This window comes from Ahaetulla prasina, chromosome 18 (genome assembly GCF_028640845.1).
Source record: "Ahaetulla prasina isolate Xishuangbanna chromosome 18, ASM2864084v1, whole genome shotgun sequence".
NCBI classification, from domain to species: domain Eukaryota; kingdom Metazoa; phylum Chordata; class Lepidosauria; order Squamata; family Colubridae; genus Ahaetulla; species Ahaetulla prasina.
This window is the reverse complement of record NC_080556.1, coordinates 3,539,061-3,565,000: the sequence shown is the minus strand read 5'-3', so window position 1 is coordinate 3,565,000 and position 25,940 is coordinate 3,539,061. Positions and strand designations below refer to the sequence as shown.

General features: G+C 46.9%; 1 protein-coding gene across 1 annotated transcript in view; it reads right to left on the bottom strand.

The window, feature by feature from the left end:
* The window catches only part of MORN1 (MORN repeat containing 1), an 81,677-nt gene that overhangs the window by 12,984 nt on the left and 42,753 nt on the right, over nt 1-25,940 (bottom strand). Inside the window, exons 11-12 of the mRNA XM_058161231.1 lie at nt 12,177-12,307; nt 10,771-10,850 (exon numbers count right to left, since the gene is read on the bottom strand). Of these exons, the coding sequence (XP_058017214.1) occupies nt 10,771-10,850; nt 12,177-12,307 (211 nt within the window). The remainder of the gene's footprint in view (nt 1-10,770; nt 10,851-12,176; nt 12,308-25,940) is intronic.

Sequence of the window (25,940 nt, the reverse complement as noted above, 5' to 3'; positions counted from 1 at the left end):
CAAACCTAAAAAATACACTTTTCGCAAAAAGTTTCCACAATTTTGGCCACTACTGTAGGATGTGAACTCTACACATTGCCCTTGACAAGTTCCTGAAAAAAGTTGGAGCAGTAAAGGCTTCCTTATTAAGGAGAGAAGCAACCTAGAACTAAGGAGAAATTTCCTGACAATGAGAACAATCAATCGGTGGAATTAATCCAGAAATTATGGGTGCTACATCACTGGAGGTTTTTTCTAAAGAAGAGATTGGACAGACATCCGTCACAGCTGTTAAATGAATCACTGCAGTTGTGCGGTTGTGTTCTGGCTTCCCTCTCGACTTTGCTTGTCAGAAGGTCACAAAAGGGGATCGCAAGGGGGACACTACGACTGTCATACCTAGGAGTCCATTCGCCGAATGTCTGAACTGGATGGTGTGACCCTGGGGATCCTGCAATGGTTGTAAGTGTGAAAAAACTTTGCTTGTCAGAAGGTCACAAAAGGGGATCGCAAGGGGGACACTGTGACCGTCATACCTAGGAGTCCATTTGTCGAATGTCTGAACTGGATGGTGTGACCCTGGGGATCCTGCAATAGTTGCAAGTGTGAAAAATGTTCATAAATCACTTTTTGCTAGTGCCGCTGTAAACTTTTAACGGTCACTAAATGAAGATGGGGACTAGCTGTAATCAATGGAACAGCTGACACCTCCAGACGCTGTGGACGCTGCATGGCGGGAGGTTTTCAAAAATAGATGTAGGCAACCATTTGACCAGGATGGTATAGAGGTTCCTGCCTGAGTAGGGGGTTGGACTAGAAGACCTCCAAGGTCCCTTCCAACTGTCGTTATTCTATTTCTGAAAGAAAGAGCTGGCCGATAAGTACAGGGAACGTGGATGAAAGCTCGTTAGGGCGAGACCGTTAATATAAACGCATCAACGGATCCGGTTTCAGATGGAAGAAGGCTTTCACGACAAGATTTCAGTTCAGCAACTCGGAGCAGAGACCAATCTTGTTCTGTTCCTTCTAGCCTAACAGCTGAGACTGAAGCAGAACGAGCGAAGAGAAGGAAGGGAAGAAAAAAAAAAGGGAGGAGGGAATGCATCATTTCACGGTAGCATCAAGTATCTATTCAAATGTTCAGAAAAGAAAGAAAAAGAAAAAAAACCGCCAGCCAACTAATTGACTCCATCTGTATTGATTTAAGGACTGATTAAATGCCTAATCAAGAAAGTCTTAATTAATTTTTCCCCCCCCTTCTTCCCCCTGAGCCAGAAAGAGCCTAGGGAAAACGGGATGAAAGGGACGAAGGAGAGGAAAGCACTTATTAATAAACGCCTTACGCCGCGTGTCAGATTTCTTTGGTGTCATATACGAGTTCATTTCCACGCAAGGCCGTTTTTCCGGGATTTTGCTTTGGGGCTGCGAAGGGACGTGGGTCAACAGGCTGGGATGAGATTCGGGGGTGGGGTGGGGGCTGCAAAAGGCCACCCCCCTCTCCAAAAGTCAAAAATCAAAACGTCTGCCAAGGACAGAGCAAATCCTCTGTGGCTGTCAAGAGCCAGCTGGCCCTGCAGCCTTGGGAAAGACAGCTGTCCTCGCCGAGGTTTGACGTGAAGCCAGCAAGCGGGGAGAAAAGATAGGAGGTGCCCTTGGGCGAGCTATCTTCAAAAGCCCAGCCCCCCCTCCCCTCCCCGGCGGTGTTCAGACAACACGCGGAACAGGTCAGGATTAGGGATAAGCCCTTGGAAGGACCAGCTAAGCTTTGCGAGGGTGGATCTTGGCCGGAGGGAGGACGAGATGCCTGGGGCTCGGCATGTCAAGGGAATCGGGTTGCCTGGGTGAACGGATAAATCCTCAAGGAGAAGGAGCGAATTGCATCGGGCGGGTTAGAATAAGTCACGAGGATACGGGTGGTCCTCGACTTACGGCCACCACCGAGCCCAAAGGTTCTTGTGGCTAAGCAAGACAGTTGTTAGGGGGAGTTTTTGCCCCCTTTGACTGCAGTTGTTGAGCGAGTGAGTGAGTTAGCCTCCAGAATTTGTGAATGCGCCGACACTGGAAGTTTCCAAGTAGAGATTGGACAACCATTTGCCTGAAATGGCATAGGGGCTCCAGCCTGAGCAGGGGGTTGGACTAGAAGACCTCCAAGGTCCCCTCCAACTATTCCATTCCATTCCATTCCATTATTTTTTATCCTACCCTACCCTGTTGCTAAGTGAATCAGGCTTCCCCATTGTCTTTGCTTGTCAGAAGGTCGCAAAGTGGGATCTCAGAACCCCAGGACACTGCAACTGTCATAAGTCAGAGGTCATCAGTGGCTTTGGGGTGAGTTATCACCTGTACGCTGACGATACGCAGCTGTACTTTTCCACCCCGGGCCACCCCAACGAAGCGGTCGAAGTGCTATCCCGGTGCCTGGAAGCCGTACGGGTCTGGATGGGGAGAAACAGGCTCAAGCTTAATCCCTCCAAGACGGAGTGGCTGTGGATTCCGGCACCCCGGTACAGTCAGCTGCAGCCGTGGCTGACTGTTGGGGGCGAGTCACTGGCCCCAATGGAAAGGGTGCGCAACTTGGGCATTCTCCTGAATGGGCGGCTGTCGTTTGAAGACCATTTGGCGGCCGTCTCCAGGAGAGCTTTTTACCAGGTCCGCCTGGTTCACCAGTTGCGCCCCTTCCTTGACCGGGATGCCTTATGCACGGTCACCACGCCTTGTCACTGCCTGGATTATTGCAATGCTCTCTACATGGGGCTACCCCTGAAGTGCACTCGGAGGCTTCAGTTAGTCCAGAATGCAGCTGCGCGGGTGATTGAGGGAGCCACACATTGCTCCTGTGTAACACCGCTCCTGCGCAGTCTGCACTGGCTACCTGTGGTCTTTCGGGTGCGCTTCAAGGTGTTGGTTACCACCTTTAAAGCGCTCCGTGGCTTAGGGCCCGGGTACTTACGGGACCGCCTGCTGTTACCTTATGCCTCCCACCGACCCGTACGCTCTCACAGAGAGGGACTTCTCAGGGTGCCGTCCGCCAAACAGTGTCGGCTGGCAGCCCCCAGGGGAAGGGCCTTCTCTGTTGGAGCACCTACCCTCTGGAACGAACTTCCCCCTGGTTTGCGTCAATTACCTGACCTTCGGACCTTTCGCCGTGAATTGAAAACGCACTTGTTTATCCAAGCGGGACTGGCTTAATTTTTAAACTTTTTGAATTTTAATAATTTTAATTGGGGTATTTTTATGAATTTTATGGGTCAAATTTGACGGTTTTAAATTTTCGGCCATTTATTGAATATGTTATTTTAACTTTTGTCTTCATTTGTATATTGTTCTGTTTTATTCTGGCTGTACACCGCCCTGAGTCCTTTGGGAGAAGGGCGGTATTAAAATCTAAATAATAAATAAATAAATAATAAATAATAAATAAGTACAAGTCAGTTGCCAAGCCCCTGGATTTTGACCAACTAGGATGCTGCAATGGTCGCAAGTGCGAAAAACGGGCGCGAGTCACTTTTTTTCAGTGCCGTTTTAACTTCGGTCACTAAACAGTGTTGTAAGTCGAGGACTACCTCTAAAGCTCCCCATAGAAAGAGCCACTGAAATGCAGCAGTAACGATTGAGCGCCGAGGTGAAAAACGGGCCCCTGGAATTTGAGAAGAGGACTTGACTTTGAACCTTGGCAAGTGACCGTATCGTTGCTCACTACTCATCCTGGCTTCTCGCGGCTGCCCTTCCGCCTCCAAGGACGTCAACAAGCACGGGAAATACACGACCCACGTCTTAGTCACCTCTCACAAAAGCCACCTCAAGTGGACCCACTGGATTAAAAAGAGAAAGTTCTCCCTTTCCCCAAACAATCGGCCACATTGTCCAATCAAGGTGCTGCCTTGGTTGCCTGGTTACTGTGCTCCTCCTCTCTCCAGCCACCTGTTGGAATGTCCTTGGTTCCCACAGGAAAATTATTTTTGTTTTGGCTACAAACCCGCCATCTAACTATGTTCCGCCTCCCTATCCCATCTTCGCGTTCTGGCCACCCTGAAGCCTCCAGCCAGGTTCGCTGCAGAGTTGACACCCAGATCTAGCCCCCACCCACACATTTTCGCCGGGCATGGGTTCAAATGCAGGTGCACCGTCCGTCCAAAGAGACAAGAAGGTTTGATAACCAGGTTGAGAAGAAGGGGAGGAGGATGTGCCACCGTCTCTCCCCACTTCCCTCAAGTCTGGCTCATTAAATCAACTTCGGAAACAGCCGCCGCAGCTGCTCCCCGAACATTGTTCGGGAACTCGCTGGGATCTTGATCAAGTTTCAAAAATTCCACCGAGGGCTTGATGTGTGTATGGGGGGGAGGAGAAGGAGAGAGAGAGAGAGGGAGAGAGAAAGAGAGAGAGAGGGGGAAGTAGATCGATCACATTTTCAGGCAAAATAAGATGGCAGCGTAAAGCTGAGCACCACGGCTCGGAGGTTTTTATTGGCTCCCCTGTTTTGCAACGCTGATGCCTAGTGATCGTTGCGATGGAAAAAAACAACAAATGCCCTCAGCTGCTGCAGCTGCATCCAATTTTCTTAAAACAATATATGGAGGGGTGGGGGTGGGGAATGGGGGTGGGTGGGAATTCCCCAACCTTCTTCCCATCCAGAAATACATATACATACATACATATATATACATATATATATATATATATTTGGGAAGAGCCGATGGGGGAGGGCGAGGAGACGTCTTGGGGGGGATCATTCGATGCCAACGGCCCAGTCATTGGTGACTGACGTCAGAACCGTGCCTGCTTTTCCAAACGGGGACCGGAAAAAAAAAATGGGATGGTGTGTGCTGAATGCGAGCGTGTTTTGGGAAAGCCCGGCTGTTTTCAAAGGCTGCGTCGTCTTCTTCTTCCCCTTTCTCCGTTGGGATCCTTGACCTCAGTGAGGTCATCAATTCCAGCCAAGCCGAGTTGCTTTCATTGACATCTCCTGCAGTTGTCCCCCATGGGCCTCCACGCTGAAGGACTTCTCGTGTTTCTTTACGGTATTTGGAGATAATTTCCCTGCTCAATAGCAATACGGATAGTCCTCGACTCACAAGAGTTCATTCAGTGACCATTCAATGTTACAACGGCGCCGGGAAAAAAAAAGAAAGACTTGTGACCATTTTTCACAACCGTGGCAAGGAAGATGGTAACGTAAAGGTAAAGGTTCCCCCTGCACATCTGTGCTAGTCGTTCCCGACTCTAGGGGGCAGTGCTCATGTCAGTTTCAAAGCCGAAGAGCCAGCGCCGTCTGAAGACATCTCCGTGGTCACGTGGCTGGCATGACTCAACGCCAAAGGCCCACGGAACGCTCTTCCCTTCCCACCAAAGGTGGCCCCTATTTTTCTACTTGCATTTTTTTTTACCTGCTTTCGAACTGCTAGGTTGGCAGGAGCTGGGACAAGTCACGGGAGCTCACCCCCATTATGCGGCGCTAGGGATTCGAACCGCCGCCTTTCTATTGACAAGCTCAGCGTCTTAGCCACTGAGCCACCTTAAGAAAGGTAGCAACACGGGGCAAAGCCGATGTAACAGGTTGCTGGACTAGTGACTCAATCGATGGATGTGTCTTTGGGAGACTGAGGCAGGGACTTTTAAGGTGTGAAGACAGATCATTAAATGAACCCCGTTTTCTGATGTTACGCCATGGCGTTACGCCACCCCTACGCCCGCTGGGCCCTGAACAGCATCCAAAGAGATAAGAGAAAATAAAAACCAGCTCTTAAGACAGCAGAAAGTTGGCTCAAGCCCGTAAAAACTTTCTAATGTTTGTCATTCCTCCTTTAAAAAAAAAAAAGGTTTAAACAGCATTCTTGCTCTCAGTGATGTTTCTGCTTTTTCTCATTTATTTATGTTCTCCCCGTTCATCTTCCCACCTGTGTTTGTGCGTGTGCGTGCGTTTGATGCTTTTAAACCATTGTGGGATAATCTAGATGTAATTCTTTCATTTTTCTTTTTTTTTAAAGCCGCTGATCACTCTTCCAGTGGGTTTTTGTTTTTTTTAAATCTGCTTGGCCAGATTCCCTTGCAAACTTGGTTTCTTCCTCTCTTGTTATGGTCTGGAGAGCTCATGGATTTGGTCATTTCCTCTTGATTGCCGGGCTTCTCCATTTCTTCCCCAGCTGTAGAGCATTACCTCGACTAAGCAGATTTAAAGGCTCAAAGTGGGGCTTATTATTCCCTCATAGCTTGTTTAATGTATTACGAAGCAGGACGGCCGTTCATCCCAGCGGTCCCTTCGAAATACAACTCTGGGTGATGCTCTACGGTTCCTCCACTCCGTCAAGCTCTCGGGAGAAGCCTGCACAAGGACTGTGTGTGTGTCAAAAAAACAAGGAACAACGAGGGTAGTAAGCCACAAGTAGCTTGATTCACCTAAGATCAGTAGAATAGAGCTAGAAGGGACCTCGGAGGTCTTCTAATCCAGCCCACTGCTGTCGTGTCCCACTCCTCCTCTGATGGCCGGGTCGGGGAAGTCTGTATCAAGCGTGGCCACAGAGCCTCTGCAGCTTTGCCAAAGTTCTGTCAGAGTTCTCAGGGCAGGCAGGAGTCCAAGATGTGACTTCAGCAATCCAAATTAGACTTTGCCTGACTCAAAGAATGCCAGAAAGCAGATCCTTTATATAGGCCATGGGGTGTGGCTCCATGACTCAGCACTTATCCAGGCCTGCCCCTCCCTTCCTTTTGCTGACATCGCCTCTCCATTCTCCGGAAGCGTGGATCCATCCACCCTCCAGCTGCCAGCAATTCCAGCTCGTGACTGGCTTCAGGTTCTTCATATTCACATGCTGGGGGGAGGGGGGTTATTTGCTCGGTCTGTCCGGGCATGGTGCCAGGACTGGGGGCTGGAGGCATGCCAGGCCCTTCGTCTGCATTATCAGTCTCTGGCTGAGATAACAGGAGATGAGAGGGGCCCGGCTGCGAAGAGAGGGGCGGGCGAGACACAACACCTGCTCAAGCAGGAGATCCTATACAATTTCATGCAACTGACTGTTCAGTCTCTTCTTAAAAACCTCCAGTGATGGGAGCATCCACAGCGTCTGGTGGCAAGTTGTTCCACTGGTTAATCCTTCTCACTGATAGGAAGTTTCTCCTTAAATCCAGGTTGCTTCTCTCCTTGATGAGTTTCCATCCATTCATTCTGGTGCTTTGGAAAATAAATGGACCCCCTCCTTTTGGTGGCAGCCCCTCCAATACTGGAAGGCTTCTAGCATTCATATCCCCGCTAGTCTTTTTTTTTTCTCTAGACTGACCACACCCAAATCCTGCAACCGTTCTTCATATGTTTTAAATCTCCAGGTTTTTAATCATCTTAGTTGCTCTTCTTGGCACGATTGTGGACATCTATATTTTATTGGGTTCTACCAGTGGTGGAATTCAATTTTTTTTACTACTGGTTGGGTGGGCGTGGCTTGGTGAGCATGGTGTTGCTTGGTGAGTGTGGCAGGGGAAGGATACTGCAAAATCTCCATTCCAACTCCACTGCAGGGGAAGGATACTGCAAAATCTCCATTCCAACCCCACTTCTGGGGGAAGGATACTGCAAAATCTCCATTCCCTCCCCCCTCCGGGACCGGCCAGCGGTGGTATTTGCCGGTTCTCCGAACTGCTCAAAATTTCCGCTACTGGTTCTCCAGAACCTGTCAGAACCTGCTGGATTTCACCCCTAGATTCTTTCATACCTAGTTGAAAGGCTAATTGATACTGCTAGTCCACGTATGATAGCCCGTATGCTAAGTAAATCTCAGCAGAGGTGGTGAGGGCTCTCTTCCACCCCACCCCATCGGCTGAGCCCAATCCACTGGGTTCGCTTGTGGCAAAGCGAGGCCTCTCCAACAGCGTCTGTCACTCAGATGAGAAACCAATTAGATCTCCCTGGTAATTTCACTTCTCTTTCTTCCAGCAGGCACCTAATTGGAGCCACACCAGTCATTCATTTTCTTCCTCCCGAAGAGAGAGCTGAAATGGCTAATCTTCCTGCTGTTATCTTGTCCCTCTAAACCAGTCGGTATCTGCTGGCGTGAACTGTAGGGCTGCAAGCCAGTATTCCTGTGGGTATCAGGATCAAAAAAAAAAAAAAGAGAGAGAAACGCTACCCACCCGAAAAGCGTTTCTGTAAGAAATGCTTACTTCTCTCTTCCTAGTTCAGTTAGATGCTCCTGGCAGCAGCATACGACAGGGCTCAAGGAAGGATTGGGGCCTGCTTGCATTCTGCCTGGCAGAATGCGTCTTCGGGTGATAAATTTTTTTGTTTTTGTTTACATTTATACCCCGCCCTTCTCCGAAGACTCAGGGCGGCTTACAGTGTATAAGGCAATAGTCTCATTCTATTTGTATATTTTTTACAAAGTCAACTTATTGCCCCCCCAACAATCTGGGTCCTCATTTTACCTACCTTATAAAGGATGGAAGGCTGAGTCAACCTTGGGCCGGGCTCGAACCTGCAGTAATTGCAGGCTTTGTGTTCTTAATAACAGGCCTTACCAGCCTGAGCTAAATTAATGAACCGCCCTCAGTTTAGAAGATTAACTTGTCAGGAGGAGGACGTGAAAGTTCTTTGTGATGTCTCTATATCGCTAGGACAAGCGGGCAGAATTTTGGGAAAACTACCGTTTGTAAGGATGGTGTAGGACAGTGGTTCTCAACTTCTCGACAGAGAACAGAGTTGGAAGGGGCCTTGGAGGTCATCTGATCCAACCCCTTGCTCACACAGGAGACCTGTACTAGGGATTCGAACTGCTGACCTTTCTGATCGACAAGCTCAACGTCGTAGCTACTTGAGAGCGCGATATCGTCACAGAAGAGGAGGGTGGTGGTGGGGAAGTGACCGTGAAGGCTAGGAAGAAACGTTACGATTTAAATCTTGAGTTAAGTCTCGTGGGGGTCCTGTGGCCCCAAAAGGTATTTAGAGGGAGTCCGTGGTGAAGTAACAGGAGACCAGCAAGCTGAGCTGGAAGGTGGGGTTAAACGTGTCATTAGTTTGGAATCATTGCGCAACCACCAGACACACCCACATCCAGCCCTCTGTGAATTCTGTTGACTCTTTGTTGCTGTTAGTTGCGAAGGCGTGTCCGATCCCTTGTGACCCCATGGACCACGTTCCTCCAGGCCTTCCTGTCCTCTACCATCCTCCATTTAAGCTCACGCCGACTGCTTCGGTGACTCCATCCAGCCACCTTGTTCTCCGCCATCCCCTTCCTCTTTTGCCCTCCATCGTTCCCAACATTCGGCTCTTCTCCAGGGAGTCCTTCCTCTTCATTAGGTGGCCAAAGGATTTGAGTTTCACCTTCAGGATCTGGCCTTCTAAAGATCTAGCTCCAATTTAGCTTTGACCATCAGTTGACTAGATTCTTGTGAATAGGTAGGAATAATAAATTCTTCGGTGCGTGGAACTCGATGAGCGTTTCTGGTTCTTTTGAGCCTGACAGGCGGGTGGTTCTGTTACAGAGGCCTGTCCAAACAAAAGGTTTTGAGTCCATGGTCTACAGTTGGGCTCTGAGTCAACGCTACCATGCCAACAGACACTTCCAGGTTCAATCCTGGATATTTCAATTTGGGTTTCAACCCTGAAGCTGTCCTGACCGAAGCCATTTTGAAGCTTCAGAATTGCCCCAATGGAGGTGAGGGATGGGGAGGGGGGAATAGAGATAGCTGGGGGTTTGTAGTCAAAACAAAATACTTTCTCCTGGGAACCAAGGACATTCCCACAGGTGGTTGGAGAGAGGACTGAAGTTACCAGGCAACCGGACAGCACACCGTGATTGGGCCATTGTTTGGGGAAGGGAGAAAACTTTTACTTTTAATTAGGTGAAAATCACAGGAACCTTCAGAGCCGGTTTTCACCAGAACTGTGCCAATATGAGATACCCAATAAAACTATTCTTTGAGGGATCTACCTGCCTTGGAATTTTTCTTGCTATGGGTGTATTTCTTGGAACCCTGACAACGGGAATGCTGTTTCTCCGAAATGCGGGAAAACTGCAGCCAAACAAAATAGATAATTCTGTTCTGGAATTAGCCCAGGTTCCTCTGTTAAACGCAAAGGTATCTCTAGTTAGTGAAAGAATCCTGACTGCCGTGCAGAAGATTCTAGATGGATCAAGGATCTGACTATGTAACTCCTGCAAAAGTTAATTGTGCGGCTGCCAGCTACCTTGTGTTACATGTTTGCCTGTTGAGAACCAGAGTTGGAGGAATCTGTCTTGTTATCATCATATTTTTCCACCCTTTCCCCAGACATTTCCTCTAGATTTCTGGGAAACGGCACTGCTCTCCGGATGAAGAGCCACAAAAGGTTCCGCGGTGAAGAACAGGTGAAGGTTGTGCTTTGTGTGCAGAAGCTGAGATTTCAGGTGAAAATGTCAACAAAAGCATACCCGGTATTTAATCATCAATATTACGGAGTGACAACAAGCTTGTCGGCAAAAAAAAAAAAAAAAAAAAATGTAGGAAGGAGAGAGGGAGAAAGAAAGAAAGAGAGATTATAAAGATGGAGAAATGTCACAAACACACTTCACAAGAATCCTACTTGACCTTTGCAATAAGTCATATGGATAAAAGACACTCTTATTATAGAAACCAATAAACACAGTATGACTCACCAAACATAAGAAAAAGTTATTAAAAAATGGCAAGGAAGTAATCTTTAATAATAAAGCATGTTTTGGTTCTTTCATATTTCAGCCAAATTTACACTGCCTTCCCACTCGAGCCCATTTGCCTTAAAAGCAGGGCCCGGCTCCAATTTTTAAGAAAGAGGAAAGAAGAACGTACCTGCTACGTCTGACCGTAAGGGTGGTGGAAGCTTCCATTTGCTCTGTGGAGGCCCGGGAACTTTGCTTTTCAACTTCTCTCTGTAGGGGTGGGAGATGCGAGGAAGATTATTAAAGAGGTAAAAAAAGGGAAAGGTTCCCCTCGCACATATGTGATAGTCGTTCCCGACTCTAGGGGGCGGTGCTCATCTCCCTTTCAAAGCGGAACAGCCAGCGCTGTCCGAAGACGTCTCCGTGGTCATGTGGCCGGCATGACTCAACGCCAAAGGCGCACGGAACGCTGTTCCCTTCCCACCAAAGGTGGTCCCTATTTTTTTCTACTTGCATTTTTTACGGGCTTTCGAACGGCTAGGTTGGCAGAAGCTGGGACAAGGAATGGGAGCTCACCCCCGTTACGTGGCACTAGGGATTGGAACCGCTGAACTGCCGACCTTTCGATCGACAAGCTCAGCATCTTAGCCACTGAGCCCTTTTCATTAAAGAGATACTGGAATACAATGCGGTTTAAAAAAAAAAAAGGGAGCATCCATTAACTGATTGATTAGGTCTGGAGATTTGTGTAATCACAGGGCTAGAAGGGATGTTGGAGGTCTTCTAGTCCAACCCCTTGGCCAAGGCAGAAGACTTTATAGCAGGGGTCTCCAACCTTGGCAACTTTAAGACTTGTGGACTTCAGCAAAGCTGGCTGAGGAACTCTGGGAGTTGAAGTCCACAAGTCTTAAAGTTGCCAAGGTTGGAGACCCCTGCTTTATAGCATCCCAGATACTGTGGTCCAGTCTATTTTTTGAAATCAGTGATGGAGCATCCTCTGCTCTGGGAGGCAAGCTTTTCCCATTGATTAATTGTCCTCACTGCCAGGAAATTCCTCCTTCATTCTAGGCCCATTAGATCTCTCTCTAATGACCTTCCATCTGTCCTGCCCTCAGGTGCTTTGGAGAATAAGTCGACCCCGCTCTTCTCCATGACTGTCCCTCAAATACTGGGAGGCTGCTGTCACGTCTCCCCTGAGCCTTCTCTTCATTAGGCTAAAAAATACCTAACTTGCCTCCAGACCGGCGTATCGTTTTGGTTGCTCTTCTCTGATGTTTTCAGATATTCTGGAGAAATGATACCTTGGCTCACCCACATCACACGGAACGAAAGAGTGGATTTTAGTTTCCTGGTTTTTTTGTTTTGTTTCATGAGACAGGACGACGGAGGGCAGGTGCCAGAAACTGGCCCGATGGAGTGTTTTTTTGAGGATGTTTGTGGGGGTAGGGGATGACTTGCTAAGCCCAACTTGGAGAGGATCCTGGCAGGTAAACCAGGAGGAGAGAACGGTTGAGGGAAGGCTTCTCCCTCCCAAGTAGAAAATCTCCAGGGACAGAAAAAATAGGTCTGCCTCCTTGAATATTTGTTCTTTCTTACCTCAGGCAGTTGGCCAGTCTGTGGATCAGGGTACTGGTCGACCAGAAGTAAGGCGAGGGGGATGTTTCTGAAAGTGACCAGGCCGTGCTTGCTCCTTTGCAGACGGGGTAAACCGAAGCAATGGCTTCCTTCTATGGAAAAAAAGATGAAGAATCATCTGTGGTTTTAAAGCCTCTCTCCCACCTTCTTTTGTTTCGTGGCCCTTCCACAATCCTAACCCTAACCTTGCCTCTGAATAAACCACGTTTCCGAGGAGGTATCTATGGGCGCTACCTTGCGAATGTAGGCTGCTTCTGCTTGCTTCAAATTTTCTTCCTACTATCTCCTCCCCTCTCCTTCTCTTTGGGGCAGTGGTAAAATCCTTTTTTTTTTTACTACTGTAGGTGTGGCAGGGGAAGGATACTGCAAAATCCCCATTTCCTCCCAACTCCAGGAGAAGGATACTGCAAAATCCCCATTTCCTCCCCACTCCAAGAGAAGGATACTGCAAAATCCCCATTTCCTCCCCACTCCAAGGGAAGGATACTGCAAAATCCCCATTCCCTCCCCACTCTGGGACCAGCCAGAAGTGGTATTTGCCAGTTCTCCGAACTGCTCAAACTTTCCGCTACTGGTTCTCCAGAACCTGTCAGAACCTGCTGGATTTCACCCCTGCTTTGGGGTCTCTGAACAGGAAGAAGAGGAGAGTTCTAATCTCCTTGGGGCAAAGACCGATTATTTTATGTTGGTTATCTGATTGCCCAATAAGCAAACGTTCAGAGTTACGTTGGAAAAGGCCCAGGTCTCGAAACAATCCTCAATAGATCGCCTCCCATTACAGGTAGTCCTCGACTTACGACCACAATTGCGACCAACATTTATGTTGCCAAGCAGAATGGTGCGGTGGCCTAGAGGTAGAGCTTTCGCCCTCACAATCAGGAGGCTGCGAGTTCGATCCCAGGTAGAGGCAGGCATTTCTCTCTCTGGGCACGATGAGAAATATATCTGCTGAATATGACTCTGCATTGGCGACAGGAAGGGCATCCGGCCAGGAAACACTCAGCTCCGTTCAGTTGCCCAGACTCTACCCCGCAAGGGATCATGGGGGTCATTAAAAGGAGGTGATGATTTATGTTGCTAAGCAAGACAGATTGTTGGGGGCAGTTTTTAAGTTTTTAGGGCCTCTGCTGGCTCAACAGGCTAATGCAGCCTGTTACTAACAGCAACTGCTTGCAATATTGCAGGTTCAAGCCCCACCAGGCCCAAGGTTGACTCAGCCTTCCATCCTTTATAAGGTAGGTAAAATGAGGACCCAGATTGTTGGGGGCAATAAGTTGACTTTGTATGTAATATACAAATGGATGAAGACTATTGCTTAACATAGTGTAAGCCGCCCTGAGTCTTTGGAGAAGGGTGGGATATAAATGCAAATAAAATAAATAAATAAAGTGAGTTTTGCTTCATTTTATGACCTTTCTCCCCACGGTTCTTAAATTGTTCAGTGAGGGATTTTGCAGTAATCGGTCGTTAAGTGAATCCAGTTTCCCCGTTGACTCTGCTGGTCAGAAGGTCGCAAAAGGGGAATCATGTGACCCCGGGACACTGCCGCCGTCATAAATTCGAGTCAGCTGCCGAGGGTTCTGAATTTCATTCGTGTGACCGTTGGGGATGCCGCAACAGTCTTAAGTGTGAAAAACGGTCATCGTGTCGTGTTTTTTTTTTTTTTAGCGCCGTCCTAACTTTGAATGGCCACTAAACGGATGGCTGTTAAGTCAACACAAAGACAATTTGTGTTTGCCCGGAGCTGTTGCTTCTTTCCTCCTGCGCTTTCGGTCGGATGGTGAAAATGGCTGGGTATGCCGTGGGTGGCTCAGACTGCTAAGACAGTCTGTTATTAACACAGCTGCTTGCAATTACTGCAGGTTCGAGTCCCACCAGGCCCAAGGTTGACTCAGCCTTCCATCCTTTATAAGGTAGGTAAAATGAGGACCCAGATTGTTGGGGGGGGCAATAAGTTGACTTTGTAAATATACAAATAGGATGAGACTATAATGTATAGTCTTTATATAGTCATTATAATTGTAATGTCCTTCCTGTTAAAGACTACTTCAGCTTTAATTGCAATAATACTAGAGCAACTAATAGATTTAAACTTAATGTCAACCGCTTTAATCTAGATTGCAGAAAATACGACTTCTGTAACAGAATCATCAGTGCTTGGAATACTTTACCGGACTCTGTGGTCTCTTCCCATAATCCTAAAAGCTTTAACCAAAAACTGTCTACTATGGACCTCACCCCATTCCTAAGAGGACCATAAGGGGCGTGCATGAGCGCACAAACGTGCCTACCGTTCCTGTCCTATTGTTTTTCTTTTCTTCTTCCTATATATATGCTTATACCTCCTTCTATTTACCCATGTAGGTGTTTATTTACTCTATAATCTTTTTGTATGATACCTACATATATTGTTGTGACAAAATAAAATAAATAAATAAAACTATTGCCTTACACACTGTAAGCCGCCCTGAGTCTTCGGAGAAGGGCAGGATATAAATGTAAATTAAAAAAAATAAATTAAAAAAATGGCCTTCCGGTAAGCAAGGCGGCCTTGGGCCTTTGATGAAGGACGGCGGTTATTAACACCCGTCTCTCTCTCTCTCTCTCTCTCTCTCTCTCTTCATTAGCTTTTGCTGCACTGGCGCATTTACGTTGGAAGGGGAAGCAGAGTGCTGCTTACAGCATCATTTCCAATCTATTAATGCACTAATAGTTTTCAATAATGACACTGCAGCTGCCAAGGGTTGACCTGCCTGGTGAGCCGTGGGGCACGGGAAGTGCAATGCCGACACAGGGGAATTCGTGACCTCGGAGGGACAGCTCCCTCGACGTTTCCCAAAGCCCACTCACTCGCCGCCCCCGCTAAGTCCGACCTCAAAAACTGCAGAATCCAAGATTTCTTCCCCAGTTGCTGCGGCAGCTTTTCATCCCACCATCTTTCCATATGGAGTCGAAGCCCCTGTTGTCAACTCTGAAGCTGGCCTGACGGAGGCCGTCTTGGGAGGCTTCAGCGTTGCCACACTGGCGCTGAGGGATTGTGCGGGTGGGTAGTAGAGATAGTTGAGGTGTTGTAGCCAAAACAAAATAAGTTTCCCCTGAGACCCAAGGACATTCCCACAGGTGGCTGAAGGGAGGAGGAGTGACGTTGCCAAGCAACCGGACGGCACCTCGATTGGACCACGTGACTGATTGAGGGTTGTTTTTTTTAATTTGCATTTATTTCCCGCCCTTCTCCGAAGACTCAGGGCGGCTTACACTATGTCAAGCAATAGTCTTCATCCATTTGTATATTATATACAAAGTCAACTTTTATTGCCCCCAACAATCTGGGTCCTCATTTTACCTACCTTATAAAGGATGGAAGGCTGAGTCAACCTTGGGCCTGGTGGGGCTTGAACTTGCAGTAATTGCAAGCAGCTGCTGTTAATAACAGACTGTCTTAGCAATCTGAACCACCAGAGGCCTGCTAAGTCCGAGTTGAGCAAGGGGGGAAAACTTTTACTTTTAATTAGGTGAAAACCGCGTCGGTTTTCACCAGTCCGTGCCAGTATGATATGTCCAATAAAACTGTTCTTGAAGGAATCTACTTGCCTCGGAGTTCTGTTTGCTATGGGTATATTACTTGACACGATGGCTAATTCAGTTGGTTCTCGACTTACGACAGTTCATTTGGTGACGTTTGCAGCATTTTCGGGATCAGGGGATCAAAATTCAGATGAGAGGTCTCTGGTTCATATCTGCTTCCTTCCGAGGTGGGTAAAACGAGGAACCAGATTGTTGGGGGGGCAAGAGAACTGACTCTCTAAACCGCTTAGAGGAGAGGGCTGTCAAGCCCTGTGAAGCGGTATAGAAGTCTATTTGCTATGTGCATAGCTGTGTCCCTGGGTCACACAATCTCTTTTTGTTAAGCCAGATTTGCTTAACGATCGTGTTACTCACTTAAAAATCTAAGAGCAAGGAAGGATGTAAAACGGTGCAAAACTCGCTGAACAAATGTCTCTCTTAAAACCACAGAAATTGTTGGGGTCCGCCAGCTGTCTGCGGAGCTGGCAACGGAGTCGGACAGCGATGAGGCAGAGGTGGGGCCAGGGCCATTGGGGAGTGAGGTGCGGACTCCGGAGCCTCCAGAGGCTGATAGTAGTGAGGTGGAGGAACAGGAGGAGTCTGTTCCTAATGCATGCATGAGAAGAGATGCCAGAAGGCAAGAGCAGCTCAAGCAGAGAGGACGACTCAGGAGTAAGGCCAAGAGATGATTGGCTCCTCCCATAAGGCTTAAAACAGACCAGCAACGGCATTTGGGCTTTGCCGGAAAACAACGTTGGTAGCTTCGTCGTCTTCTTCATCTATGTCTTGCCTTTATTTTTGTCTCGGTGACTTCTGAACGTTTGCCAAGAAAGGCCTTTGGCAGTTTGCCTAATTGGACCAAGGTTTGTGATAGGACTGAGGACTTTGTGTTGGGAGGAATTTGCTTTAATTTAGTTAAACTACACTGGGAATGAAGTAATTCTCAGCTGTTCGAATAAAGTTTGTCTGTTTTTTCACTGATTTGAGTTTCTTGTTACCTACTTGGGCCTGGGTTGCAACAGAAATTTTGGATTCAGTTGTGGTTCTTACCTGTAGTGGGTGTTTTTTTGTTTTAAATATCAGCCCAGGCATTGGGATCTAATCAATCCTGCCACTCGGGCCTCACCCCCTCAAATCCCCCCCCCTCCGTGTCTCTCTTAATTAGGACAGCGGATGTTTTTTCTTGATCAGCAAGATAAAGATCATCTCGTCACCTTGGGGGAAGAACACAGCAGTCAGGAGCGGGGATGACTAGCTGGGTAATGACCGAAGATGGGGCAGTTTGACCTCCTCCGGAGGAGTGAAATGCCAATTAATTATCTTTTTTTTTTTTTTAAACAACCAGCTCAATTACACCACACGCTAATCGCCTGTGTAGGGCACCGCAAAAAAAAAAAGAAAGAAAGAAAAAGAAAAAGAAAGAAAGAAAGAAAAAAGGAAGGGAGGGAGGGAAGAGACAGGATCAGCCCTAAGCATCTGTACCCGAGAATGACAAGGGGGATTATTAGTCAGGCTGCAGGCCCAGCTTCTAATCGTGGGCACAAAGAGTTATGGGACCATCCTGGTTGACCTCGGCGCCAGAAGATAGTCGTCTCCCGTCAGAAAAAAAAAAAGAAGAAGAAGAAGAAGAAAAAAAATATTGCTTGGGGCGCCTTCAGCGCTGCCAACGGTATTCCCTGTAAAGGTGACCAGACACCGTTCATTAGCCTTTAATGCTCAATTCAATTACCAAATAAATGTCAGTAATTAATAAGGCAGGTGTTCGGAAGATGCTGAGACCTCCACAGGAGTGAAATGGGGAGGATTGTCTGAGCTTCCCTCCTAGGTCTTGATGCCCTGGTGAATAATCAAGTGGCAGCAGACTTACATAAAAGGTAGCCCTCGACTTACAACCACGACGGAGCCCTGGATTCCGGTGGCTAAGCGAGGCAGTTAACTGAGTTTCGCCTCATTCGAACGACCTTTTTTGCCGCCGCCGTTAGGCGAATCGCTGTTTATCGTTAGGTTTAGTCACGCGGTCGTTAAGTGAATCCGGCTCCCCCATCGGCTCGTCAGAAGGTCGTCAAAGGGAATCGCGTGACACCCCCCTCCCCCCCAGGATAATGCAACAGTCATAAATACGAGTCAGTTGCCGAGCCGAGCCTGAATTTTGATCACGTGATCACCGCCGGGAATGCTGCCACGGTCATACGTGTGGAAAAAGTCCCTTTTGTTTTCAGTGTCAATGTAACTTTGAACGGCCACTAAACGAACTGTTGTAAGTCAAGGACTGCTTGTACTAGCTTCTGTAGGGAAGTTAAAACCCAGCCCCTCTCCTAGAAAAATGAAATGTTTTAGGAAATATTAAAACCTGCTGGATTTCGGCCCCCGATTTATTTATAATATATAAATAATCCAGATGAGATCATACGGAGACCAAAAAGACAGTTGCCTCAATTTTTTTTTCCTTATTTTTTCTGCAGTTTACACACACACACACACACACACACACGAGAAAGAGGGCTAGATAAATTTCAATCTGACATCAAAATAACAACAACAATGAACCTAATGCAAGCGCTCCTTCTTAACGCTGATTCTGAGACCGCATGCACAAACGCACAAGCTCCATCAAAACTGACATACCAGAAGCCACGAGATGTTTGGCTTTCATTGGGGAGTGTGTGTGTGTATGTGGGGGGGGGGGGAACTGTAATAACAGAAAAGTTTAATGAGATGGAACTTCCTGGGGAAGCCAATACTCCAGGCCACGAGGATGTCCAGAACATATGGTTGCAAGTTGCGTTTGCAACCCTACTAATGAAGAACTGTTGGAGCAAAGACACAGAGTTTTACATTAAGGAAACTCAAGTTTCCAGATAGGAAATCCTAACCTTCCCCTTTATGTAAGAGAGAGAGAGAGAGAGGGAGAGAGAGAGACGGAGAGAGAAAGGATTTAACAGGGACGCTCAGTGGCTAAGACGCCGAGCTTGTCGATCGAAAGGTCGGCAGTTCAGCGGTTCGAATCCCTAGCACCGCGTAACGGGGTGAGCTCCCGTGACTTGTCCCAGCTTCTGCCAACCTGGCAGTTCAAAAGCAGGTTAAAAAAAAATGCAAGTAGAAAAAATAGGGACCACCTTTGGTGGGAAGGGAACAGCGTTCCGTGCACTTTTGGCGTTGAGTCATGCCGGCCACATGACCACGGAGACGTCTTCGGACAGCGCTGGCTCTTTGGCTTTGAAACGGAGACGAGCACCGCTCTCTAGAGTTGAGAACGACTAGCACGTATGTGCGAGGGAAACCTTTACCGTAAGGATTTAACAAATCGTTGGCTTTTCAGTGCCTGCTGAAAAAAATCCCAGAAAGCAATGAAGGCCAAGGTATCAGTCCAATATCCTTCTAGGAATGCGGTTGTATCCATCCAAGCTGACATCTATAAACTTAAAATGAAGTCTCAGGGGGTGTATTGGAGCAAAGGGGCAGCCCCATTTGGAGAGTGAGAGAGAGACAGAAAACAGGAATGGCTAATGCTTCTGTTGTTCCATTCTCAAATGTTCGGCCTGCGTGGATCTTCGGGAACACATGGAAATCGGAAACCACGGGAGGAGAGGAAATCTATTACAGGTGAAGGATGTACAACCGGCAGACTTCAAGGGAGAAGCATATATAACATGCTAGGTTGCAAGCAAAAGTGGGAGGGGATTATATCAACACTTTCTACAGGGTGAAACACTTCACCACCCCACAAAAAAGAAAGAAAAGAAAAGAAAAATGCATATTAAAACGTCCATTGCCCAGGAGAAAGCTTTTTGCTGACTTTGCTAGATTTTATGATGATGATTATTATTTTTAAATGCAGAGATTTGGCTCTTTTGCAAGAATGCGTTCGCTCTGCAATCTTCCCACATCTGGAGAAAGATTTAAAAAAAAAAAAAAGCAACTGCTTGATTGAAAAGAGGCAAGGCTCTCTTTATACCCACACCCTCTCCTGAATAATGAGATCTCCTGCCAGCTCGAGGGATTTCTGGGAGATCGCCACACTTTTAAAAGGTCCAGCCGCATTGGATCGGATTTGCGTTTAACCTAAAATACAGGCCTGGAGTTCCACAGCCACAGCGAAGAAGCTTAAAGCTTGTGGGTCAAATTGATCTTGGATATGAGATGCCACAGCGAAGGCCAGCTGTGCATCCGATGTGAGTTATGGGCGTTTCTTCTTCTACTACTGCCTTCATGTAGGATTGGGAAGGATGCTGACTTTTCTTTCTCATGTAAGGAGATGAAATGGTCTAGGGCCTCTTGCTTGAGCAGGGGGTTGGACTAGAGGACCTCCAAGGTCCCTTCCAGCTCTATTCTGATTGATTTGATTGATTGAGATTCACGGAAGAGGCAAAGGCAACGACATGCACACAGAATGACTTGCCGGTCGGAAATATCCTTGCCATCAATATGCTACCGGCATTGGAGTAGAACTATATACATTTATGTTTTTATTAAAAGTTTAATCTTTTTTTTAAATTTAAATGAATCATTTCTTCACTAAGGACTCCAACAATCCCTCTCGCAGTTACTGCTATCGAGCCAGGTACCTATATACTATAACTGTGAATTTGGCTTTTCTGGCCTAAATGTAAAAGCTTACTTTTTTCACCGTTGAATTTTGTTTTGTTTGATCGGGCCCAACGTTCAAGTCTATCAAGATCCTTTGTGTATCTTAAGCCTATCTTTTGGAGGGTTGGCTATTCCTGCCAGCTTGGTGTCATCTTGCAAATTTAATAAATTCCCCACCTATCCCAGCGTTGAAGTGTAAAATTTGTTACTACTGGTTCTGTGGGCGTGGCTTGGTGGGGCGGGGAGGTTAATGTGACTGGGTGGGCATGGCCAGTTTTTTTTTTTAAAAAAAAACTTTTAAAAGCATTTTTTCTACAACCTCTTCGGCCGACGAGATTGTAAAAAAAATACTTTTAAAAGGCTCCTCTGACGATCCCAGCTGAGCCGCACGATCATCAGAGGCTTTTTTTGAAATCATTTTTTCGGCCGAAGAAAAAATGCTTTTAAAAGTAAAAAAACAACAAGAACCACTGATGATCACGCGACTCAGCTGGGCATGGGGGAGCCCCAGGGATTTTTGCTACCGGTTCTCCGAACCACCCACTGCCATTGCTACCGGATCATGCGATCCAGTCTGAACCAGGAACATTTCACCCCTGATCTATCCCCTCATCTAAATCGCCTTCCCTTAGACTTATATACCGCTTCAGCGCTTTAAACTTTAAACTTTGGCATAGTGTGATGGCAGCCCGTTAAACCGGCCAATCAGTCAGAGTCAATCAGTCAATCAGTTTAAGCAAAAGGCGTCGGGTTTTTTTGCCCGAAGATGTGTGGATCTGATGAAAGGCACTGCAAAAAAGAATTTTATTCTTTTTAGTCCTTCTTTGTTGGAAACACGGGGTGTAACTCAACTGGATGTGTGTTACACTACCGGTTAGGATTTCTCACCACAGTGCCAATTTAATTTACACAAGCCGGCGATTTGGCGAACCGCTCTGACATCGCTTTGAACGCCTGTGAGAGCGTGCAGATTTGCATCTGTGCAAGGACCGTCTTTGTGGCTTGAAAGACGCCGCTGCAGGTTCCCCCATTCAGCCTACAGGGGTGAGACAAAGCCTCTTGGCAGTTTGCTTCTCCTTTTCGCCTCCTTTTCCAGGCTAAATTGGAAGCTAAAGTTATCTTTAAACTCTCCCTCTCTCTTTCTTTAAAAAAAAAAAAAAAACGGCCTCAAATCCAATTTGCGAGGAATTGTTTGAAACATATTCGCTATTGCCAGGAAAACAATAGCAGCCTTCCAATTAACGGCACCTGCATTACAATTCAATGCGTTTAAATTGCTAAGGGCTCATGGCTGATACCCTACTGACAACAATTAGCATTAAAAAAAAAAAAGAAAGAAAGGGAAAAAGCCCTACCACATTCTGCAGTTTAAAAGCAGTGGGTGGGAATTACAAAAGGTTAACAGACTAAATATAAAAATGTTTTTGAATATCAAATCAATGCGTTTTGTTAGGGGGGGAAAAAAAATTACCGGGTACTGTAATTTAACCAAATAGGGTTTTTAAAATATCTGGAGAGGATCCAGATGTAGAAGAACCAATCGGAGAACCTCTGCCCGAAAAGGGAGGGAGGGAGGGAGAGAGAAAGAGAGAGAGAGAGGAGATAAGTTAATTAATCATCATCGTCATCCTATCACATCCTGTTTATTTAGGATTTTTTGAGCAGAGGCTCTTTTAATGCTGGCAGCAGCCATCCCGTCCTTTCCGATGTTATTTATAATAACGCTGCTTGTGGGAGGGGGGGGAAAGGAAGAATTGATTGCTGCGCCATTAACTTCCTCTCTGGGTTGGGCTGGCGCAAAGTGCGCTCTCTGACTGGCAGGAGAGAGAGAGAGACCCCGGGCGAGGCTGAGGGTGGCACAAATCTGCGCAACCCCACCCACCCAATCTGCGCCAGATGTGGGAGTCATTGAGGCATTAAATTCCGAAGGCGTTTTTTTTTTTTTTTTGCAGAGATGCTGGCAACGCCGCCTGGGCTCCTGCCCAGATGTGTTTCGTGTTAACGCTCATCTCAAAGGAGAGAGAAATGCTGCCATCCGCTCTCAACGCCCCCCCCCCCGGCCCCCAATTCGATGCTTTAACTCAGATTGAAGTTCTGATTTTAAGGAGCGGGAGAGGAATTGCGTATTCTCCATTGATTTATTTTTAAAAAAAAACAAAAAACCTCTCCTTTACCTTCCCATCAATTTTTTGAACAAAACTAAGACGCGGTGGCTCAGCGGCTAAGATGCTGAGCTTCTTGATCGAAAGATCGGCAGTTTGGTGGTTCGAGTCCTGAGTGCTGCGTAACGGGGGTGAGCTCCCGTGACTTGTCCCAGCTTCTGCCAACCTAGCAGTTCAAAAGCACGTTTAAAAAAAAATGCAAGAAGAAAAATAGGGACCACCTTTGGTGGGAAGGGAACAGCGTTCCATGCGCCTTTGGCATTGAGTCATGCCGGCCACATGACCACGGAGACGTCTTCGGACAGCACCGGCTCTTTGGCTTTGAAACAGAGATGAGCACCGCCCCCTAGAGTCAGAAACGACTAGCACAGATGTGCGAGGGGAACCTTATCTTTACCTTTTAAGAGGTTACTTGATTCTCCCGGATTATTTCACCTTCCCCAACTCTCCAACTTCCTAGAAATATTAGCACAGACCCATTGTCCTTCTGGTCAGTCTTGGGACACCTGAGAAGTAGGAAGACTCACTTGGAAATCCTTTGGGCAGGAGATTTGGGACGGCCGCTAAGGACCAACGGGGCAAGATCTTTCAAATTAATTCGGCTTTCTGCAAGGCAGTAGATCATGTGTGTACAACGCATGAAAGCCCTGGGTTGTTTAACTATGGTTTAGTGAACAAATTGCAACTAAGCCACAAACAAACTACGTCTTGGCTCAGCTTACTGCCGGCACGAAGTCTCTGTGTGGCAGAAGTCTCCCAGAGAAAGGAGAGAAGCATCTGAATTGACCAGCAGCCCGAGTCCGATCTCAAAAAGCTGAGTGAGGGTTTTAATTTTAAGACCACCCTTCATAAAATGTCAGTCTGTGGAAACAGAACTGGATTCCTGCCAGAAAACTTTAACTCAGCTAGCAGGTTAGTTTAGTATTCTAAATACCTATTTATTTATTTATTTTTTGGTTTCTGGGTTAGTTTGGCTCACTAGACTAAAGATTAAGCAGGGTTCGGTTTGCTTGTGGGTTTGTGAGTGATGGGAAACTCGGCCCTTGTCTTAGCATGTTTTGTGAGCACTATTCTGCTGCGGGCATTGTTTTGCTTCCTTGGATTTAGGATTAAGCTATTGGTATCTAGTTTTTTGGAATACAAACTAGCCAAACAGGCTGGATTCACCCCAACGGTGCCAACCTCACCGGTTCAAATGAAGCAAGCTTACTTAGCATGTTGTGTGAAGGTTCCGCTTGTATATCTCTGTACTCTCAGTTCTGCTATCACAATGTCCTACCTGTCAATGACTACTTCAGCTTCAACCACAACAATACACGAGCAAATAATAGAGACAAACTCAAGGTAAACTGCTCCAAACTCGATTGCAGAAAATATGACTTCAGCAACAAAAGTGGTCAACGCCTGGAATGCACTACCTGACTCTGTAGTTTCTTCCCCAAACCCCCAAAACTTTAAGCTTAAACTGTCTACTGTTTGTTTATTTATTTATTTATTTATTTATTTATTTATTTATTATTTAGATTTTTATACCGCCCTTCTCCCGGAGGACTCAGGGCGGTTCAACAGCCAGAATAAAAACAATAACTATATACACAATAAAACAATTATTAAAAAACTTATTAGATATCAGGCCAAATTAAAACCAGTTAAAACCATAAAAACCCCATATAATTTACATCAAAATATTAAAAACTACTAAAAATTTCTATGCCAGTCCTGCGCGAATAAATAGGTAAGTCTTCAACTCACGGCGGAAGGTCCGAAGGTCAGGCAGTTGACGGAGTCCTGGGGGAAGTTCATTCCAGAGGGTGGGAGCCCCCACAGAGAAGGCCCTTCCCCTGGGGGCCGCCAGTCGACATTGCTTGGCGGACGGCACCCTGAGGAGTCCCTCTCTGTTGACCTCACCCCATTCCTAAGAGCTCTGTAAGGGGCCATGCATAAGTGTACCTGTATGCCTACCGTCCCTGTCCTAATATTCCTTTTTACTTACTCTTTTCATGTATCCAAATTATGTTTATACTTTTACCTGTTATCTTATACATGATTGATAAAATAAATAAAATAAATGAACCACCATACACTTCTCTGCCACAGAGTCAAGCCAGCCTGAAATAAACCCAGTTCGAGCAACACGGATCTTAATTATGAAAATTAGCAAACCAATTCCTTCTCTCTCTCTGGCATTGTTTTGGGGGGGAGGGGGAGGGGGGGGAAAGAGGTCACTCAAACAAATCAAAGGCTGGGGAACTCGCAAGCTCGCTTAGACATCTCGTCGAACAAAAGGGAAAGTACAAGCGAGCCCAACCACAGTGTTGTGAGAACCACGCTGGGCCTCAACAGGTTTAATCCCTTCAGACAGTTCGGCAAGAGAAGGACAAAGCCAAGGAGACCTCTGGCCTTTTCCAAGACCGAAACTTGCATTGCTGGGCTTCTCCCTTCCTCTTGGGGGCAGATGGCTTGCCCGCTATAGAGAGATTTCCCTGCACGATGATGCTGTCCCGACTTAAATAAATGTCTCCACCAAGTAAACCGACTTCTTTAACCCTCGAACAGGCTTAAGGGGAAAAAACAACAACAAAAAACCCAGAAGGACACATGGGGGAAAAAACAAAGCATCGAGGCCCTGACACAACAAGGCCACCTGTGATGAAGGCAGTCTGGGCTTCAGTCCTCCGACTACAAAATAGTCATATTAAATCAAAGGCACGGGATTGAGCATTAGGTCGTGCCACCCATTAAATTGAATGCAAATCAGAGGTGGCATTCAGCCAGTTCGGGCGAACTGGTAGCGGCGACTGCAAGTGGGACATAATAGGACGTAATGCCGTAAATAGGACGTAATGCTGTCTTATTTAGCCACGTTTTCGTGGCCGGGCGCATGCACGGAAGGTGCACACGCACACACATACGAGCAAAGCACATGCATGGAAGGCCAGGTACATGCGTGGAAGGCACACGTGTGTGCGTGAAGCGAGCGTGCGCACATGCGGCGAACCGGTGGTAAGAATATGTGAAACCCACCGCTGATGCAAATGCAGGCGCGAGACTTGTCGAGGTTCGAATGGCCGAACGGGGAAGAAAGTAATCTGTTCCAAGTCGTACAGATGTACGCGTCCGACTGTATGTTTTCAGAAGCTGATCCTGTCGTGAGGGCTCCACAGAAGGATCTGGAAGGAGGCCGAATCCCACCCTCCAAAAATCTCCATCTGGTCTTCGAAGGGTTTTTCTTAGGAGTCCCAGGAATTCAATGAGTTCTCCAACACTCAATAATAATTTAAAAAAAAAAGTCTTGGTGCTGAACAGCAGACTGTCCCTGGCGTGTGCTCAGTTGGCTTGATGTTGACCGTTGCCTTGTTCTTAGGGCAGTCTTGATGTACTGCAGCTGGAACTCATGGGCTCTCCTTGGCTC